This window comes from Coenobita brevimanus, chromosome 60 (genome assembly GCF_032717465.1).
Source record: "Coenobita brevimanus isolate Jiangsu-jjx chromosome 60, ASM3271746v2, whole genome shotgun sequence".
Classification (NCBI taxonomy): domain Eukaryota; kingdom Metazoa; phylum Arthropoda; class Malacostraca; order Decapoda; family Coenobitidae; genus Coenobita; species Coenobita brevimanus.
Genome location: NC_137013.1, coordinates 2264415 through 2286950, shown reverse-complemented (window position 1 = coordinate 2286950; position 22536 = coordinate 2264415). Strand labels below are relative to the sequence as shown.

Sequence of the window (22536 nt, the reverse complement as noted above, 5' to 3'; positions counted from 1 at the left end):
CACTTCTTACTTTCTGCATTCAGTTATCATCCTTCATCCTCCTCTCCACATGTCAAAACAGTCTCAGTCTGCCTCTCCTCATCATAACACCAATATATTCCAGTCCCATCCTACCCTTCACCTCTTCCATCATAAACCTAGCCCCCCCAGGTCTCACTCTCAGGGATGCACTGCACATCCACCTAATCTCTGTCATTTTTGTATGTTTGAGCCTGCAGCATCCACTTCCTTTATTGCCTAAGTCTCACTACCATACACCCTTACATTCCTGACAAATGATGAATACAAATACATCATCATCTGCAAACAACAGTGCAGGGAGGTGCCAAATGTTGCTCTTTCTCTTCTTTATTAGTAGCATTGGATATTTAAAAGTTTTTTCTTTTTCCTTGTTCATTACTTTGCACTTCTGTCTGTCTGTCAATAGCCAGACACCTTAATCACATAAGGGGTGGCCACAAACAGACCACCTTCATGTTGCCCTGTCCCCTGCCCCACAAACTTTCACCTCTTTCTCTCATATACCTTTGTACTTCATCCCTCCATCTTATCATCGGTCTCCCCCTCCCTTTCCCCCCTTTCACGTCATGCACATACACTCCTAGTCTCTCTCTCTCTCTTCACTTGGGCAAACCACTTCATTGTATTTCTCCTTTCTATCACATCCACATCCTTACCAAGTGCTCCTTCACTTCCTCATTTGTCGAGTCTCTCTCCACGTAACAATGTTCCTCTCAAATAACTCATTTCCACTTCTCTCACTCTTGACTTGTGTTCTTCCAACAAGGTCTGAGTTTCATTTCCATATGTTAGAGTAGGGATTACGATACAGCCATATAGCAACATTTTTACTGCCATGCTCATATCCCAATTTCTTATCACTGCCTTCATTGAACCAGCAACCTTTTTGCCTTGCAGGACCCTTTTAAGCTTTTGCTCCTCCAAACTTCCATCCATACTCATCTCACTACCCAAGTACATAAGTGCACTCACATTTTCCAGTTCCTCACTGTTCATGCAGTGACTTCTTTTCTTTCGAAGACCACAACTTTTCCCTACATTCACCTTTAGATTCTGCTTCTTACCTACACTCCCAAACTCATTCACCCAGCCTTAACCCTTAAAGACCGCAAGCCAGCCTCCCTATCCTCAGAACCACAAAAACCTAACCTTACTAACCTAGCCAAATCTAACTTAAACTTAACCTAGATTATCCCAGTCTAACCTGACCGCGGCCTAAAATTACCTAACATAAAGGAAATGACTGATTTCACAGTTTGCCCGTTTTCTGCAGTTTGGTCATTTCACATTTTGCCTAAAACAAACTCAGTAATCTAAAGGATATCTAGGGAATATGAATAGATGATTTTATTTTATACCTTGTCTTGAAGTTTTATTCATTCTGTAGAATACCCAGGCATTCAGTACAGTGACAGGTTTCCCACTTTGCCAGTAACATATATTACCACAGCCGTCACGCATTACTCAAGGCTACCCCCCACTCCTCCTCCAATCCCACCTCCCTAAGTTTGTCCTTGGTAGTGTATTTACCTATTTGTATTTACCTATTTGTAGTATACAGGAATTGAGCAATGCTCGTGTTGTCTTGTCTCCAAATCCACATTTATCAAGTCTACATTTACACACATGAATGTTTTTCTCATGCACCACCTCTTCGTCTAAGTCGTTCCAAATATTTATGTATTTACCTAATATACCTAATTGTGATATACACAGAATGTGCTATGCTCGTGGGTTTCCATCGCTGATTCTCAATAAGTCAAATTTAGCTTTAAACTCGTTTAAGTTTCTAGACTGGACGATCTCTTTGTCCAGGCTCTTCCATAAGTTTATACTTCTGTAAGAAAAGCTATATTTCTTGATATCCTTCAAGCAGCTTGACTTTTTCAATTTCATTCCGTGTCCTCTTGTTGCTCTCCCATCCCATACAAACAGATCTTTGTCAATTTTATCCACTCCCACCATGGTCCTGAACACTGCAATCATGTCTCCCCTCTTTCTCCTTTCCTCTAAGGAAGGCAAATCCAACTTTTCCAGCCTCTCTCTGTATGACAGGTCTGCCAGACTGGGGACCATCTTGGTTGCTGTTCTTTGTATTCTCTCAATCTTGTTAATATCTTTCTTTTTGTGTGGGGACCACACTACTGCCTCATATTCTAACCTGGGGCGGATCATGGCCACTATCAATTTTTTCATCATCTCATCCGTATAATGAAATGCTACTCCTATGTTAGTCAAGAGTTTATACGTCTCTCCAACTATCTTGTTGATGTGCCTTTCTGGTGACAAACTATCTTGGACCAGCACTCCCAAATCTTTCTCTTCTCTCATTTTTGTGATTAATTCATTACCCAACAAATAATTCAGTGATGGCCTCTTGGTACTTTTACCCATTTCCAATATTTTACATTTCTTTACATTAAATTTCATTTCCCATGTCTGGCTCCAATCGTGTATCCTATCCAAATCCTCCTGCAGCATTTTACAATCCTCCTTAACGTCTACCTTTCTCAAGATCTTTACATCATCAGCAAACAGACTTGCATAACTGTTCACTCCATCTACCATATCACTTACGTAAATCAGGAACATTACTGGCGCCAACACTGAGCCTTGAGGGGCTCCACTTGTTACTTCCCTCCATCTAGATATCCTATCCTTTATTACTGTCCTCATTTGTCTGTCTCTCAAAAAGTCTCTCATCCATTCCAGAAGTTTCCCCTTCAGTCGTTCTATATATTCAAGTTTCCACATTAGTCTCTTATGAGGTACCTTGTCAAAGGCCTTCTCTAAGTCTAAGTACACACAATCCACCCAGCCATCTCTCTCCTGTACCACGTCAATCGCTCTAGAGTAAAAGCTCAACAAGTTAGAAACACATGACCTTCCACTTCTGAATCCAAACTGACATTCAGCCAAAATATTCATCTCTTCTAGATATTTTATCCATCTGTCTTTCAGGATTCTCTCGCACAATTTTGCGACCATGCTGGTTAGAGACAATGGTCTGTAATTCAGGGGTTCTTCCCTGTTTCCTCCCTTATAAATTGGTACCACATTTGCCCTCTTCCATTTTTGTGGCACTTTCCCCTCTTCCAGAGAACACACAATTAAACTGTGAATTTTATCCGCCAGTTGTTCTCTGCATTCCTTCAGTACCCAATTAGAAATTCCTTCAGTGTGTATTCAATATTATCCTCTAAGGATTTCAGTAATGCTGGTAGAGGTTGCAGTTACAAAACTTCATAGAATTATTTACAATAAACACTGAACATAGTGTTACGACAGTTGTAATTCCCATTGCTTGATGTCGGCTCAGTGCAAGAAAGGATTAGCCTTCAATGAAAGTGTGACACAATATGCCGTCGGTCTTCCAAATTGTTTTAGTGTTACCATGTTATGCCCGCAGCTCCCAGTGGCCATCCCCTCGCTCTCCCCCACGTAGGCATTCCTATATTATGTTACTACACATGTAGAGGCTCATATCAGGTGTTGGCTGATCTATTTTCTTGAAGCCCCCTTACATGACTTCAAAAATTGACTCCCATGGGAGATGTTGTATGACAATGATTTGGTGTTGATTACAGAAAATGAAAGGGAGATGGAAGAAAGTTTTAGGAAGTGGGGAGATGGTATGGGGCACGAGGGCTTAAGAGTAAATGTAGATAAAACAAAAGTGATAGTTTCTGGGGCTGGTGGCAGTACTGTCAAGGAGGGAGATTGGCCCTGTGCAATTTGCCACAAGGGCATGGAAAGTAATTCCATCTTGTGCATTGTTTGTGATAAGTTGGTGCATAAGAGATGTAGTGATATTAGAGGTAGACTGTGAGATAACGCTGATTTCATGTGTGCTGTTTGTCTTCGGAGAGCATGTAGAGATTGCCAGGCATGAAATGATTGAACTTGTTGGTGAGTCTCTTGAGTCTGTGGAAGAGCTTTGCTATTTGGGAGACATGTTGTATGCTGGAGGTGGGGCCGGAGCTAGCTCTGTGGCTAGAGTGAGGAATGGTTGGAAGAAGTTCAAGGAGATGTTACCTCTCCTGACATTGAGAGGGCTCTCCCTCTGTGCTAAGAGATCTTTGTCTGCAGCATGTAGGAGTGTAATGCTGTATGGTAGTGAGACTTGGGCAATAAAGGAAGAGGATATTCTTAGGCACAGATGTACAGAAATGGCAATGATTAGGTGGATGTGCAGTGTGTCCCTGAGTATGAAGGCTAGGGGGGCTAGGTTTACGAAAGAAGAGTTGAGGGGTAGGACGGGACTGGGGTGTATTGGTGTTGTGATGAGGAGAGGTAGATTGAGGTAGTTTGGGCATATGGAGAGGATGGGGGATGATAATTGGGTGCAGAAAGTAATAATGGACCCAGGATCGAATCTCGACTGGGGCAGGGAACAGTTTAAGGATTTGAATTTCCTAAAAGCAGACTTTCCTGATCTACCAGATGACCCGCCGACATGTCGTAAAAGTACCCCCGCTAATATCAATACACCAGTCCTGTATGAGACAGCCCTAGCATGTATTCAATATGGACGGTGGGTGTTAGCGCCGAAGTGGTGACATGTGGAGGTGTAGGAGGACTACTGGGCCTTGGGATAGGCAACTGCCCCCAAGAAATAGGCCCTGAGCCTTTGCCCAGTGTCGGACACATTAAAAAAAAAAAAAAAAAAAAAAAAAAAAAGGGGTGTTAGTTTTAGTTTTTTTTTTTTTTTTTTTTTTTTTTTTACCAACAGGAAGGAAAAACAAGTGAATAAAGAGAAAATATCCATACACGAGATTACTGGCATCCACCATTCATAAAATGTCTGTAACAGTTGGACTTGAACAGCTGTAGGTTGAAGTTTTGGGGGAAACAACTCTGGGGAAGTGAGTTCCAGTGAGATGCAGTTCGGGGAATAAAAGAATTCTGATATGCAGAAGTTCTGCGATATGGCTGTGTGACATTCCAATCATGAGCGTTACCAGATGTCCTTATAGCACGAGGGAAGGCATGGAGAGGTGGCTTAATGGACACAGCTTCGTCTGAGCATTTGTCATAAAAATATCTGTAAAATAATGGAAGAGAGGCGACATTCCATCTTACTTGTAGGGGAGGTAGTTTATTTATAATAGCAGGGTTATTAATCATTCCAACAGCCTTATTCTGAATTTTGTCTAGTTCTTATAGTGCAACCTCTCCATATCCATTCCACAAGGGTGATCAGTATTCAGACTGAGAGCACACATGACTCTTATAAATTATAGCTAACTGCTAGAATAATCCAAGTTTCTTTGAGGCGGTTTTAGCTAGTGATCTGACATGAGAGGTCCAGCTGAGGGCATTGTTAAGTGAGGCACTGAGAATTTCAATACATTTGAAGATGGGAATATTAGTAGCACTGAAGGTAAGATATGACTCTGGCAATATCTGTCTATTGGTAGGATTGCGAGAGGTAGACTGAAAAAGACATGGGACGAGGTCATTCAGTATGACCTTAGGGATAAGGGACTGAATAGGGAAGCTGCCAGAGCTCGAGCAGCATGGAGAGCTTCCATTGGGTGTCGAGGGCTGTTTCATGCAAGCGTGTTGAAGCCCTCAAAACGGAAACAAAACAGGATGAATATCAGATCTACGCAACTTCTTCCCTTCCTGAAACTTCCCTGTTCCTCTCCAATTATGGTATTTCCTCTGCCATATCTCAGACTCAATCCACAAGTATCCTACCATATACATTTCCCATTACACTAAGAAGACATTTGCCCCTATGATTACCACACACTTCTTTTTCCTCTTTTCCATTATATAGGGGAATGATTTTACCTGACATCCAATCCCCCAGGACTCTCCCTTCCTCCCAGGCCAATCTACTCATCTCTCATATCCATTCACCTGCTATCTCTCCCCTGTGCTTCATCATTTCACCACACTATCTATCTATCTATTGCCAGATGCCTCAATCCCGTTTGGGGTGGCCACAAACAAATCGCCTCCAAGTCGCCCTGTCCCCCGCCATTTCACTGCCCTGCTGCCAACTCACACACCCCTCTCTCATATACCTCTCCACCCCTTCCCTCCATCTCATCTTCGGCCTCCCCCTCCCTCTCCCTCCTCCACCTCACTCACATACACTCTCTTCGTCAGTCTCTCACCCTCCATCCTCTCCACATGGCCAAACCACCTCAGTGTGTTCCTCATAACGCTTCCTATCACATCCACATTCCACACCACAACGCTCCTTTATATCCTCATTCGTCAGCCTGTCTCTCCATGTGACTCCACAGGCTCCTCTTAAAGAACTCATTTCCACTGCTCTCACTCTTGACTTGTGTCCTTCCAACAACGTCCAAGCTTCACTTCCATACGTTAGAGTTGGTATCACAATACTGTCATATAGTAACTTTTTCACTTCCATGCTCACTTCCCTGTTTCTTATCACTGCTTTCAAAGAACCAGCAACCTTTCTTCCCTGCTGTACCCTTTCAAGCACTTCACCCTCCAAACCTCCATCCTTACTCATCACACTACCCAAGTACTTAAACGTACTCACATTTTCCAATTCCTCACCATCCAACCTCGCTGTACATTCACTGACTTCACCTCTCTCAAAGACCATCACTTTACTCTTCCTTACATTCACCTTTACATTCCGTTTCTTGCACACACTCCCAAACTCATCCACCAAGCCTTGCAGCTCCCCTTCTTCTTCACTCAACAACACAGTATCATCTGCAAACAACAGTACAGGGAGTTTCCAAACACTATCCTCTCTCACCAGGGCCACTCCAACATCCACTATCCTACCTTGTACCTCTTTTATTACCCCATCCATGTACAGATTGAACAGCCATGGAGACATGACACATCCCTGTTTCAACCCAACTTTCAAAGAGAAAAATTCACTTAGTTCACCATCCACACGCACTGCAGCCTTTGCACCATCGTACATACTCTTCACATCATTCAACAACTTCCCATCTACTCCATATATTCTTAACACTTTCCACAATCCTTGTCTATCCACCCTGTCATATGCATTCTCCAAATCCATGAAAGCTGCATTCAACTTCTTTCCCTTCTCTAGACACTTTTCCACTAAAGATCTAAGAATGAATATCTGATCTACACAACCTCTTCCCTTCCTAAAGCCTCCCTGTTCTTCTCCAACTAATTTCTCTGTTCTTTCTCTAACTCTGTCAGTAGGTATCCTACCATACATTTTTCCTATTATACTAAGAAGACAAATGCCCCTATGATTACCACACACTTCTTTTTCCCCTTTTCCTTTGTACAAGGGAATAATTATACTTGACTTCCAATCCTCCGGGACTCTACCTTCCTCCCAGACCAATCTGCACATCTTCCACATCCATTCTACTACTATCTCTCCCCCATGCTTCAGCATTTCACCACACACTCCATCAGTTCCTGGAGCTTTCCCCAATTTAACTTTCTTCATTGCTTCCACAACTTCTATCTTACTGATTTCTTCCTCTCACCACACACTTCATCAAATCCTGGGGCTTTCCCTATTTTGACTTTCATCATTGCATCCATTGCTTCTGTTCTGCTGTTGAATTGTAATAATAAACTACTGTATAGTAATACTGCACTAATCATGAAGATGTTCTGTGACCTTGATGTGAAATAAGCTGCATTTGGGCAAGATTATGGTCCAGGTTAGTGTTAAATGGTTATACTTTTCATTTTTATTACAATAATTTGCTATTGTACACATTTATTTTCAACCATGTGCTAGAAATCCCACCTCCGGGGAGACCGTCAGGTATAACAAACTGTCGGCTTTAACAAACCTGGCATTCCCCCAGTTAGTCATTTATTGCGAGGATTTGTCGTATAGTAGAAATAAACAACAGTCCAGATTGTGAAAACTTGCCATTTGGGTGAGGACTGTGAGTATGTATTTCAGGTGGTGGAGCTTATAAAGAAAATCAGTGTTAATATTTCCTTGAAAATGGAACAGGATACAAGCATTTGATTGCATGCACATAATTTAATTGGCACAGTTTGCAGTAATACAGTATTCCAGTTGATCAAGGTGATACCTGTTATGTGAAAAATGCTTCACAATGCTGTATGCAGTTTTGTATCTTCATATCTCATGGGATGAAATACTGAATTTCCGTATCAGTCTTATTTTTTGTGTTGGATTATTCGTAGATTTCTTAAAGTATATTGTTTTCTGTGCATCGTGCAGTCAGGCTTTGGTATACATCACTTTTGCTTTGTGATAAATCAATAGGATGATGAAGTAAAATATATTTCCAGTTTTGTGATAACAATGGTGCAGTTTGCTTGTACGATGATTGTGGTCACCAGATATGACAATCCCATGCGAACACAGTGCCCACCACGCAAGCCAACAGTCAGACGTTTGAGTCAAAGTGGCCACCCAGTGGTTACATTCACTGTCATCGTCTCCCTTTCATTGAAGCACCATTGCTTTCACCAGATAATAATCCAGATGTACAGTGAATAGTAGGTGTGAAATTCTAAGTGAAATGATAACTTTTTGTTTGTGAAATACTGAAACTTGTGAGTTGGAAATCATGTCTGGTAAGGATATTACCCCTAATGGAAAATGTGGTGCTACTGAGGGTGCTGAGGACAAGCCTAAAGGGGTAAGATGTTTTGAGATTTTAGGTTATGTAGTTCCTGAGCCCCTCCCTCTCCCCATTGAACCCATGTTATGACGACCATGGTATGTGTTAAATCATAATGCAGTGAGTTTTCACTTGACATAACCTTCATCACATACTGATGCGTGGCTGTATATGTGAAGTGATAAGGAAGAAGAGTAAAAGAAGCAGTAATAAAAGCTAATAGGAAGGAAGGAGTTGAAAACATATAAAGTTAAACCATAGCCATTTAACTGACATTAGCATATGATGACACCCATGGGAAGTAGTGACCTTGGTATCTATTTAGCAGATTTTGTCAAAAGCTGTGAGCAGAAGGAAGCACACACTCAGGTTGGAGGCTATCTGTAGGGCTGGGAGTGGGTTCATTGCCAAGGTCAGGATTGGATGGAAAAGTGTACGGAACTGCTAACTCTCTAAACTAGAGAGGATTCTTTCATGCTAATGGAAGACTTTATTCTGCATGTGTGAGAGTGAAATTCTGTATGGTAGTGAAACATGGCAGTAAGGGAGGAGGATGTCCATTGGTTTGAGCTTACAAGTATGGAAATGGCTCATTGGATGTTAGTGCTCTCCTGAGTTAAAGATCTTCAGATGACTGACTTGCAAATGAGCCACTGAGCTATTGACTAGGAGTTAGAAACATTGAGTATTTGATGCATTACTGAAGTACGAGGTGCTACCCAAAAGTTCCAGTAATTTGAACAGAGAGAGCCAACCATTTGCAGTTTTGCCTTTTGCCACTAGGAGGAGTCAGCAGCACCCCTTGTACATCAGCGTGGTCCCTGCTGTGTCTGTGAGCGGACGTGTTGTTGAGCTACACTTACTGTTGTAACGTGATGTATAGGTGGTTTGGCGGTTTTGCAATGGCAGATCAATGGCACAGCACTGTCAAGTCAATGTTCATCGTTTTCTTCAATATCCAAGGGATTGTTTACAAGGAATTCATCCCACCCAGTCAATCTGTCAGCGGAAAGTTTTGCTGTGAAGTTTTGCAGCATCTGAGGGAGAACTTCTACCACAAACTTCCAGAACAGTGGAAGAACAAGGACTGGGTCTTGCATCATGACAACGCCCCCACCCACACATCAGTTCTTGTCCGGCAGTTCCTGGCTTCCACTAATACGGTAGTCATTCTCCACCCACCCATTTGCCTGATCTTGCCCTCTGTGACTTTTTCCTGTTCTCAAGCTGAAATTATGACTAAAAGGGTATCAATTGAGGAGATCCAAACAGAATCGGAGGAGGTGCTCAAAACCATCACGCCTGAAGCCTTCCAGGGATGCATGGACTCGTTTAAAAAATGCTGGAACCACTATATACATGCCCAAGAGGACTACTTCGAAGGCAACAGTGAAAACTAGGATGTAATGTAACATATTTTCCTTCAGTATTCAAATCTGGAACTTTTGGGTAGCACCTCGTATTTAGGTGGTTTGGACATGTAGATAGAATAAAGGATGAAAATTACTGGCAATTGTTAATTTTATATGTGATGTATCTTGAAGAATATATGTCCTTCACTAGATTTTTTTGAGGAGCTCATCCGAGTTTGGCACCAGTTTTTGATATGATAGTTGACTAACTGACTGTAGCAGGCAGGTAATGTGAATTATGTCTTTGAAGAAAAATACCAAAAAGTATGTGCAGATGGTTAGGCTTATGAACTAGAGCAAGGATTCTGGATGCTTGAATGATGTGTGAATGGTTGTCTGGGCCATTTCATGTGGCATGATAATGGTAATTTCCCCCTTATGCTTTCACTTTATTGTTTTCTGGATTCTGCCTTATCTCAGTTGTAGATGGGAAAAGAGGTTATGGTAACTATGTTGTGCTGTGTTCATCTGTGATCCAGTCCTTTATTCCCCTGTGAGGAAAGTAGGGGCCAGGCTATTCAGTTCAGACAGTTAAAGTAAGTGGTCAGTTGCTCATCCCTGAGTGGCATTGTGAGAGCAGAAATACTCGAGAACCCTTGGATTTGCACCCTTATTGGCCAAATTTTGGTTGGAGTGCCTAACCTACTAGACCATGAGGCATCAATTTGGTTGTTTTATTGTTACCGTCCAGCATATTATACTAAATGTTTTGAGGGCTACAGAAACCACTCGATTTATCACTGTGTTGAATTACCTGAAAGTAGCGTTACATTGAGCAATTGGGTGGTGAGTGCCCTCATCTACCACCATGTGCCCTGTTTACCTGTCATAATTTTGCCTATTGCAGGTTGAGGCAGGTCAGTATTGCACATTTGCGGTGCATAAGGATGGTGGCACAAGTGCTTGTGGTAAGGGCAGCTATGGCCGGCTGGGGTTGGGAGATTCCAACAACCAAACTTCCCCACGAAGACTCAAATTGGAGGCACGAATTCGCAGAGTTTCTTCGTCAAAGGGCAGTGATGGACATACTATTGCTCTTTCCACCACTGGACAAGTGTACACATGGGGTGATGGTGAGTATACCTAGAGAACTGTATTCCCCCTTCCATTCCTCCCCCCCTCTCACATGCAAACATATATATACCTGTATATACAGTACAGTATATGCATGCCATCAGAACCATATTTGTGCTCATTACACACTTAAGCCATGTTCAGAATAGGTACAGTACACTCTCAGTTGTCTGTTGTTGCAGTATCCGCTGCTGCGGGCTTGGCTGTGTAAAAGTAATATCCAGCAAAATTATGCAGTATCTGGCACCAAAATGGGACGTAACCAGCAGTTCCATGCAATATCCGGCACTGAGGTGTATCAGTCAGCTTGTAAACAGTAGCCAACTGGCAATGTATTACTGTAGTGCTGTGTTGTACCATTACTCTATCATTTCTTATGCTTAATTTAAATTTTTTACCCATGGGAGAGTTTTTAGGATAGAACAACGAGACAGGTAGCAACACAGTATTCAGCTTGATGCCGGATATTGAGCTGATAGTGGGTACTATGCAATATCCGGCATTTAATGTTATTCGGCGTAGTCTATCTATCTATCTATAGCCCGACGCCATAATCCCGCAAAAGGTGGTTGCAGACAAAATGCCTCCAAGTCGCTCTGTCACCCACCATTTGACTACCCTCCCCCCAACTCACCCCCCCCTCCCTCATATACCTCTCAACTCCATCCCTCCACCTCATCCTCGGTCTACCTCTCCCTCTCCCTCCCTCCACCTCACCTATATACACCCTCTTAGTCAGTCTTTCATTCTCCATTCTCTTCACATGTCCAAACCACCTCAGTGTATTTCTCCTAATCTTCTCAACCACATCCACATCCACCCCACAGCGTTCCTTCACTTCTTCACACGTCAACCTGTCCCTCCACGTCACTCCACATGCTCCTTTCAAGTAACTCATTTCCACTGCTTTCACTCTTGACTTGTTCCCCTCTTGCAAGGTCCATGCCTCGCTTCCATACGTCAGGGTAGGGATCACAATACTATCATGCAGTGACTTCTTAACTTCCATACTCACCTCCCTATTTCTCATCACTGCTTTCAGTGTACCAACAACCTTCCTTCCCTGCTGTACCCTTTCACACACTTCATCCCCCAAAGTTCCATCCTTACTCATCACACTACCCAAGTACTTGAATGCACTCACATTCTCCATATCCTCACCATCCAACCTCACTGCACACTCTGTGACTTCATTCCTCTCAAACACCATAACTTTACTTTTGTTTACATTAACTTTCAGATTTCTCCTCCCACACACTGTCCCAAATTCATTCACCAAACCTTGCAACTCCCATTCATCTTCACTCAACAGTACTGTATCATCAGCAAACAGCAACACCGAAAGCTTCCAAATCTCACCCTCATTCATTAGAGCCACCCCCACATCCACTGCCCTACCCTGCACCTCCTTTACAACCCCATCCATGTATATATTAAACAGCCATGGAGACATCACACAACCCTGTTTCAGTCCCACATTGAGATCAGAGAACTCACTCAGCTCACCATCCACTCGCACCGTAGCCCTAGCTCCCTCGTACATACTCTTCACAGCACTCAACAATTTCCCCTCCACTCCATATATTCTTAATACCTTCCACATACCTTGCTTATCTATTCTGTCATAAGCTTTCTCCAAGTCCATGAAGGCAGCATACACTTTCCTTCCCTTCTTTAGATACTTCTCCACAAGACATTTTAGAACAAATATCTGATCTACACACCCTTTTCCGTTCCTAAATCCCCCTTGTTCTTCTCCAACTAGCTCCTCTGTCATATGCCTAACCCTGTCAATGAGTATTCTACCATATATTTTACCAGTCACACTAAGTAGGCAAATACCCCTATGGTTACCACATACTTCTCTCTCCCCTTTTCCTTTGTATAAAGGAACAATTATACCTGATTTCCAGTCCTCTGGAACTCTTCTCTCTTCCCAAGCCAATCTACACAACTTCCATATCCACTCCACAACAATCTCACCCCCATACCTAAGCATTTCACTACACACTTCATCAATTCCTTGGGCCTTTCCCAACTTAATCTTCTTCATCGCTTCCACTACTTCCGCCCTACTGATCTCTTCCTCCCTCCTCTCATCTCGTCTTCTCCCAGCCATTCCCCAACCACTTATACTCGCACTGCTCTCACTCTCTACATTCAACAAATCCTCAAAGTGCTCCTTCCATCTCCTCAGTTTCTCTCTCTTCTCCACCAACAATCTATTATTCCTATCTTTCACTCCCCTACTATTTCCCCTTTCACACTGCCTTACTTTCTTTACCTCCTTCCAAAACAATTTCTTACTCTCCCTCCATTTCACACTCAGATTCCTCCCAAACTCTTCATCCACTTTCTTTTTACTTTCCTTCACCAGTCTCTTAACCTCCCTTCTCCTGCTCACATATACCTCTCTCTTCTCTCTCTCATCTTCTCCCCTACCTCTACTCGCTAACCATTCACTATATGCCTTCGTCTTTTGTTCCACAGCTCGTTTCACCTCATCATTCCACCATGCTGTCCCTTGCACACCCTTGCATCTCCTCCTCACTCCACAAACCGGCTCACACGCTGCGCCTATCTCTTCCGTGAATATCTTACATACGTCTTCCACCCCTTCCATCTGCTTTAGCTCATACCTTCCCAATCTTGGCTAAATTATGCTGGATAATTGAGAGTTTACCGTATAACCAATTTAAGGTACAAAAACCTCTATACAGTACAGTACATGAGGGGCCTTGTGCTCAAGTTGAGAAATGCAGATTTGATGAAATTGTGTGTCATAGTAGATGTTATGATAATATTAACTCATTTGGTCAGATGACAAATATTGTATTTTATTATTGCCACCATCAGAGATTATTTCTTAGCTTAGTGGTAGTTGGTGGCGACCATCATCCACTTACTTGGTGTAGTGCTGCCTACTTCTTCCTTAGCCTTTATCATTCTTTTTCTGTGCCTGCCCTCCCCTCTTCCTATTTCTCTTATCTTTCCTGTCACTTCTTATTGCTTTTCTTTCCTTTACAGGTGGCTTTACAATGAGTGACAAGCCAAATGGTTTCCTGTAAGCCAAGAAACCATTTACAACTCTGGGTGGTAACCATATAACAATACCATATGTGCTCCCTATGTATCAGCAAGTGGGTTGGTGGAGGGTTAGTGCACCTCCCCGTAAAACAAATAACTCAAAGTCTAATGGCCACCCCTTACGGGATTATGGCATCTGGCAGTAGATGGATAGATAGATCAGGAGAGACTTTGTGAACTGGAAGAGTTTATGCATAAACAACGACAGATAAACTATGCATAAAAACTAAAGCTGTCAATGGAAGCTTGCATCCTCAGCAGACAAGAAGGTGGCTCGTCCCATTATACACACCTTCTTTCCAAGGACTGAGGAGAGAGGATACAACCCATATCCTGACCTAAGTCTTGAGAGCTATTGATGATGAGCATCCCCCAGATTGGAACACACAAGTAAGAGGTGCTGCACAGTCAATAAGACCAGACAGTTTTCACAGTAAGGAAGAGGTCTTCCCTTGAGGAGATGGCAATGTGTCAGGCATGTATGACAAGTCCATAGGCAGGTCATTGTAGCTTCCCAGTGACAGGCATGGCTGTAGAAGTCCATGGACTAACTACTGCAATCACCTCCCGTAGGTTGCATGAACAGGAAATGTATCCGATTCATGCAGCCAGGAGGCCTGGACAACAGACTTAATCTATCTGTCTATCTATCTATCTATTGCCAGACGCCTTAATCCCATATGGGATGGCCACAAACAAATCGCCTCCACGTCGCCCTGTCCCCCGCTACTTCACAGCCTTGCTCCAAACTCACACCCCTCTCTCTCATATATCTCTCCATTCCATCCCTCCATCTCACCCTTGGCCTCCCCCTCCCCCCCTCCACCTCACTCTCATACACTCTCCTCATTAGTCTCTCACTCTCCATCCTCTCCACATGGCCAAACCACCTCAATGTGTTTCTCCTAACGCTTCCTGTCACATCCACATCCACACCACAACGCTCCTTCACATCCTCATTTGTCAGTCTGTTTCTCCATGTGACTCAACATGCACCTTTCAAGTAACTCATTTCCATAGCTCTCCCTCTTGACTTGTGTCCCTCCAACAACGTCCAAGCTTCACTTCCATACGTTAGAGTTGGTATCACAATACTGTTGTGTAGTAACTTTTTCGCTTCCATGCTCACTTCCCTGATTCTTATCACTGCCCTCAAGGAACCAGCAACTTTTCTTCCTTGCTGTACCTAATCACAGGGCAGTAATCTCTATAGAGGAGAGGTCTGATAGAAGCATGAAGGGTAGCTGCTGCCCTTGTTGCCTTCAGCACATTCATTTCCCTGCAGTCCAACATGGCTGGCACCCAGCAAAATGAAACTCTCTAGCCATGGCAGCCCACAAGACGGAGCTTTTCTAAAATTTCCAACTCCTAGGGGTGGGGAGAATTAAAATGCCCAAGGAGTCACTAAAAATAGTAGGAGTAGTAGTAGTTGTTCCCTAGGCAGTCTGGCCGAACAGCTCCGAATCCCTTAGGAAGGCCATGGCCGAGACTGGGCTTTCCCACAGAGCTCTCAAAGAGTGTATGTTGTGTTGTTGGCCTAGGTGATTGTGTGCAATGCAGTCTTCCATAATGTGCTTAATAGTATGGGGTGCTGTGTTGCATCCCGGACAGGCATCAGCGACGGAGTCATCCAGCCTCTTCTGGTAGCTTAAGAGGGCTGGATGGTGCCCACATCTCAGCCTGGCCAGGTGGACCCTGTCCTCACGAGGAAGATAGGATTCAGAAGGGTGGATGTCAGGAGGCCGTGCATGCAGCTGTGTGTTGTCTTTAAGTGACTGAATGGAGCAGCGAGTGATCTGAGTGTGGATATGCTTCTGGAAGCTGGTCTGAGGTGGGCGAGGGGGGAGAGATGACAGTATTTGTGTATGGTATCGTGTGCTGGGTGTTGTTTTGATGTTCCTTGGTGTGGGTGGATGTGCTGCCATGTACTGTAGTGGATGTTGTGAGTTTGTGGAGGCTGCAGCAAGAAACTGGGTGCCTCTCATGTCTAGGTGATGCTTGACTTTGAGGACTTTGGTTTCTTGATGTAGGTGGTCTGTGGGTGTAGTAGCTGTGCAGCCTGTGATTATTTTTAGGGCCTTGTTCTGTATGGTCTGTAGAGTGTTGTAATGTGTTTTGGTGAGGTTAGAAGCCCAGGCAGGGCTTGCATAATTCATCACTGAACGTATGTATTGCTTGTATACTGTGGTGGTGGTTTCTTTGTTGTGTCCGAATGTTGTATGGGCAAGTGACCTCAAGGCATTGAGTCTTGTTGTTATTTTATTTTTAATGTTTGTGATGTGTTGTTTAAATGACATTGATGTATTGTATGTTACACCAAGGATTTTGTGTGTGTGTGTGTGTGTGTGTGTGTGTGGTAGGGGAGTGTTGTTTATGGTGAGGAGTGGGATGTGACTGTGTTCTGCTGTCCAGTTTGTGAGAAGAGTCATTGTAGATGTGGCTGGGGCTATTTTGAGCCTGTTTGTGGTGAACCATTCGTTTAGCGTGTTGAGGTAAGGTTGAATGATGTGTGCAGCTGTGTTTGCATTTTGGTGTGTACATGTAAGTGTTATATCATCTGCATAGGAAGCTATGTGTATTTGTGGCGAGTGGGGTGTGGGTGTTAGGACTCCATATTATATTTACAAATCATAATAGATAGATAAATAGATAGATAGAGAGACAGATAGAAGTAAGAAGTCAGATGATGAGAAGGTACTGTGTCTGCAAGAATCGAGCAATGCTAAACATGCTTACACACTCTTAACTCAAGGAATGCTTTATAGGCACACGACAGCGCCTAGTGACCATACACACACATACACACATACTCACACACAGGCTTCTAGAACTTTCCAATCACAGGGAACACACGTGATACGACTTCTGCTACACCAGAATTTAGGAAAGAGAGCTCAGAAGGAGGCTAGCCATAGAACAGGCAGGTCAGAAGGAGAAGGGCTTAGCAACTTGGAAGAGAGAGAGAGAGGGAGCGAGACAGGGAGACAGAGACTCTACTTATACTCACTCATGAGTGAGAGACTTGTTAATATTTCCAAGACAAATAAAAATAGTCCCATACTATTCTTTACCTCTCCTGTCATTGCACGACAAATGGGAAAGAAGATTATCTACTTACAAAGCTACTCAAGTATAACAACCGCTCGTCCACAAGTCTAAAATATATATAACTTCTCTACAAGTAACTACAAAGTCTTTTATGACATGGGTACGTCGTGCATATATAGATTAAAGAGTGTAGGGGACAAAACAGATCCTTGGGGTACGCCGTTTGTGAAGTTTCTGATGTTAGAAGACTGACCGGCAAATGTTACGTGTGCGCATCTGCCTGCTAAGTAGTTTGCCTGCCATCTTTTTGTGTTATTGTGCATGTTAGTGTTGAGTATTTTGTTTGTGAGGTTGTGGCGGGGGATGGCATCAAAAGCTTTGCTAATGTCTAGTGTGACTAGGAGTGTTCTGTGTGGTGGCCTAGCTGAATTCATGCCATCGAAAACTCTCTGTGTAAGGTCTGTAAGAAGGGTGTTTGTGGAGTGTAGTGGCCTAAAGCCATGTTGTGACTGGGCTAGGGGAATGTGAGGTGTGACTAGTTGTAGTATCAGTCGTTCAGTGACTTTAGAGGGGATGCAGAGGAGTGTGATGGGGTGATGTGAGGAGGGTAACATGGGGTCTTTGTTGGGTTTAGGGATAGTGATGATATTGCCATGCTTCCAGATGTTGGGTATTATGTTGTGTGAGTAGCTGTAGTTTGATATGTTAGTGAGTGCTTGTATGCCTTGTGGTCCTAGGTGTTTAAGGTGAATGTTGCTTATGTTGTCTGGTCCACAGGCAGATGAGTGCTTGAAACTTATTGCCTCATAGGTAAGGGTAAGCTGGAGAGCCATCAGAATTGCTAGCATCTCAGTAGTAAAAATTGAGACTGAGGAGGGTAGGATGCCACTCTGGCAAAAGTTAAGGAAGACATCCCCAAATCCAACACCAGCATCAGACTTTGAGCCATCGGTGAAGATTTAGACAGACCCAATATGGAGGACAACATGAGCTAAAAATTGGGTGTGGATCACCACACCTGATATCACATACTTAAGGGCCGTGACATTGGGTAATACCCAGGTTGGTACAACAGCTCCCTTTCAGAGAATCCTGAAATGAGAGGCACACAATTCTCTGCAGCTGCTTGCTCCAGCTCACAACACTCCTGTTATTACATGACAGAGCCATACAGCACAACCAGGCACATAAAGCAATCTTCACACAAACATTACCAGACCTCTTTGACAACATCCCTCCTCCAGACATTCCAACACTAGTAATGAAAAGGCACCAACATACTGTACCTTTTTCATACACAGGGCAGTACACCTTGATCAGAACATTGTTCTACAAGCCCCCCCTCCCAACATTCACCCGTCAGAGATGAGATATCCTTAAATAAAGCTGACTGAATTCACTTAGCTAAGCTTAGATCAGGACATCTCCCAGCCCTTCTCAGTTATCAGCTTTGATGCAGGTTGGATGGAATCACAAATGACATGTGTCCTGCATGTAGAATAAACCCACACATCTTTGCACACTTAATGGAGCATTGTACATCACGTGTCACATTAAGACATAGACACAACAATAGTGGTGTAACAACCTATGAGACAAGTCCATGGGGGTAGTTGTTTATCTGTGGTGGACCTGCTCAGCCAGGTGGACCGGGATTTAGCATCAACAGCAACAACAGTCTGTAAGCAGTGATCCAGGGTGTCGCAGTTTTGGTCGTAATGTCCTAATTTAATTTCCAAGTAATTATGATGTGTCTGATCCAGCTGTAAAGATTATTGAAATAATAAAAATGTCCCTCCGCTAGAGATTGAATTTGTATCCTTTCAGACAACAGATTGCTTCTCAAATTACATGACAAATACCTTCCATAATACCTTCCCATTTGTGTTTCAGGTGACTATGGTAAGCTTGGGCATGGGAATAACGTAACACAGAAATACCCCCGTGTTGTTGGTGGTCCGCTAACAGGCCGGGCAGTGCGATGGGTGTCTGCTGGGTATCGACACTCGGCCTGTGTCACCCAGGACGGGGAGCTCTACACCTGGGGAGAGGGTGACTATGGTAGACTTGGTAGGTGAAAGGGCCCATGGTACTTTAGACTATGGTGTACAGTTACTGTCCAGAGCATAAGTTTGCCTTATATTTCATCTCATCTTCACACTTTTTTCTAATAGGTAATATCTCAGAGAGATGATATGTTTGTTTACCCTTAAATGGCTCCATGAAAAGATGTACAGGCTTGGAAATTAACAGACATCCTTTAAGTGTAAAGTAGTTGTAGTGGAATAGCAGGCAGACTGTTCTTCTTTGACTGTACATGGTGTCATTAACAGATTGTTTTAACTCCTAAACCGCGGGCTTTTTTTGCTTTGACTTGCGTGTCCCGCGGGCATATTCGCGCTCCGACAGACTCTCTAAAAATATTGTCCAAAAATCAGTTATTAGTCCTAGAATATTAAAATTACATATGCATATGGTACATACCTTCAGCTTTCTCCTGGGATGTTTGTTGAGCCTTTGTCAAGTACCATAGGACTTGTGGAGACCTCTGAAGTTGGGTAACGAAGTCTCCACTTTACACTTCCCGACAAACCGTAATATGATTACCACAGCCTGATATTATCACTAAAAACACTATTCTATGATTCTTAAATAGTTTGGAATCCATACTCCAAAAAAAAAAAAACACTGTACAAGCAGTGAAAATCACGACCGCATATAACCTTCCCACTTGTGATCGTTCGCCACTGGTGTTCTGTCATTTATTATTCATAAAAACACTCACACTTTATATTTCTATCACTATATAACACTTATATATATCTACAGTCTTTATCCATAAGTTTCCTTCAGTAATAGTAGTTTATTGTCACTATAGGCATTCAGTTTCTCTTTCAGTAAAATATGTAGCATTCACTTTCTCGTCCTGTATACTAGCGTTGAGAGTGAATCTGTCACTTTCACCTTCACTTTCATAACTCATAGTATTCATACATGCTAGAGTGAAACTTTCACTTTCATTACTCCTAGTATATATACTCGTATTCTTATATTCCTACTCATTTACATTTCTATTTACATTCTCTATTTTATTTACATTATTTCATTTCTATTTTATTTACACTGTGTTAGGCACTGTCACTTGCAGTAACTTATAAAACTATTTTCCACTGTTCACTTATATTTACATTCATTACTTTCACTTGCTGTTTACACATTATTTACACATTATTTACATTTCCACTTGTACTGTTTTATTAACCAGAAAGATCGTAGTCACTCTCTATCATTTTCATTGACAAATTAGCCAGTTCACATTCCACAGCAGTCACTTAGCGCGTATCCGACGTGCTTTCACCTTGAAAGACGACAGTAAACTGAATACATTGTGGTGGCCTGCCTAGGGGGAGTGCAATGCTGCCAATGTCAGCCTGGTGACAGCTGCTAATATATACGCTATGAAATGATTGGCAGGAAATCTAGACATTACATAATAAATTAGGTAGTTTCAGGTGAATGTAAATATCACTTAGGCTTCTCCCTTCCTTTCTTATATATATTTTTATTGCGAGAATAGATTATACGGCATATTTCAAGGGGAAATAAACAGCGAAAATTAGCGAACGAGTGCTCGTGAGGTGTTGTCAGGTGATAATTAGCCAATTCCAAGTGTATGGCACTCTCACTTACCTTATTTCTTTTTTGTATATATTATTTGGTGTAAGAATAGGGCATAGGGCTTATTTCAATGGGTGAAATCAGTGGAAAATTCCATGGAAGATTTACTTAGCGTAGCACGGCCAGGCAGGCGAGAGGAGAGGGTAATGGAGGGGAGGTAGGGAGGGGAGTCAAGAACGGGGAGAAATGCCTAAATTGTCAACAATGGATTGGAGTACAGATGAGATTAGGAGTGCTGACTAGTGTTGGACATTGGCAGTACTGATAGATGATACAAGCCACCACTTGAAAGCCTGGGCGAATTCAAAATAACACAGAATCACAAAAGTGACGCCCCGCGTGATGATCCCTTGCTCCCAAGCGTCACAAAAGTGACGCCCCGCGGTTAAGGGGTTAAGCATTATCACTTTCATCATTGTCATTTTCTAAGACCATTGCAATGCATTTCAGTCAGTTACGTGGAGTGAATGGTATGATATACTTGCTGTATTAATCTTTGCAGTCTTTGTGTGATAACAGTAAATTCTGATGCAATGGTATGAGTGACGTCAACCAGAGAATGTGACTATAGAAATGTTACTGGGTGAATGAACATGATTTTATAGTGAATGAATACAGTTTTGAATACCAGTTTAACAGCATAGCAGAACCTTGTTTCTGAAAATACTGTATTATGTTCATCGTTACTTTGGGCAATTTTGATTACCCCATTCATTCATTCATTAGTAGATATATTCATAACATATCACTGCTTACACAGACGTAGGTTGCTGAGACAACTGGAAAAAGAAAATTTTATTGAAATCTAGATGAACACTAAACCCAATGATGTTTTTTCCGTATAATTTCTGTCACTGCCGTGAAAGCTTAAATGACTGGCAACTGGAAGAATCATCAGTATGCTTTTATCTAAGTGGAATACTTGCTTTTTATTTTTTTATCGTATGTCTTACTGCCCTGTAGAAAGAATGCAGCCTGTGCTTCTCTTGTCACTTTTTTTTTTTTTTCCTACTGAAGTTCCATCTTATAGCTCTTAGTATTCTTTGCGATCCTGAGGTTGGTAGATTATCTTACAATCTCATCAGTTGTCTGGCAGCTGTGGAATATTACTTTTTTGGATTTGGATTTATTTTTTTGGAACCCCAGTTCATCCCTGGCTGATGACACATCCATTACAGTATTTAGTTAATGAGAATAGTAATGAATTTATTTTCTTCCATGTCTTGTTTAGTTTTGGGCCTTACTTTTCTTTGCTTCTAGAGATGCCTACCAGTACCAGTTATTTTTTGTTATTAACAGTGTCCCTCAGATGCTTCAAATGCTTTCTGGTTACTACTGTTACTGTAGCTTCTTTTTTAACAGTTTATATGGAGAAGATCTTTTTAGTGTCTTCCTTATTTTTAGCAGTTTCAGCTTACATTGCAGACTGTAATTTTATCATTAAGCTTTTTTATGCAAAAAAAATAAAAAAGAGAGAGAGAGAGTGTAATGACAAAGCGACAGCATGTCATTATTCCTTAGTTTCCTCATTCTTATCAGTGAACTGATCCAGTTTCTCAAGGAGTAACTGGTCAAGTTTGCTCCACTGCATTTTTTCAATGTTTGCCACAGCTAAC

At 42.4% G+C, this 22536-nt stretch overlaps 1 protein-coding gene across 1 annotated transcript in view; it reads left to right on the top strand.

Annotated features, from left to right (window-relative positions):
• Positions 1-22536, top strand: part of LOC145403091 (putative E3 ubiquitin-protein ligase HERC1) — a 597230-nt gene that overhangs the window by 76480 nt on the left and 498214 nt on the right. Inside the window, 2 exon segments of the mRNA XM_080274923.1 lie at positions 10881-11106; positions 19136-19312. Coding sequence (XP_080131049.1) covers positions 10881-11106; positions 19136-19312 — 403 coding nt within the window.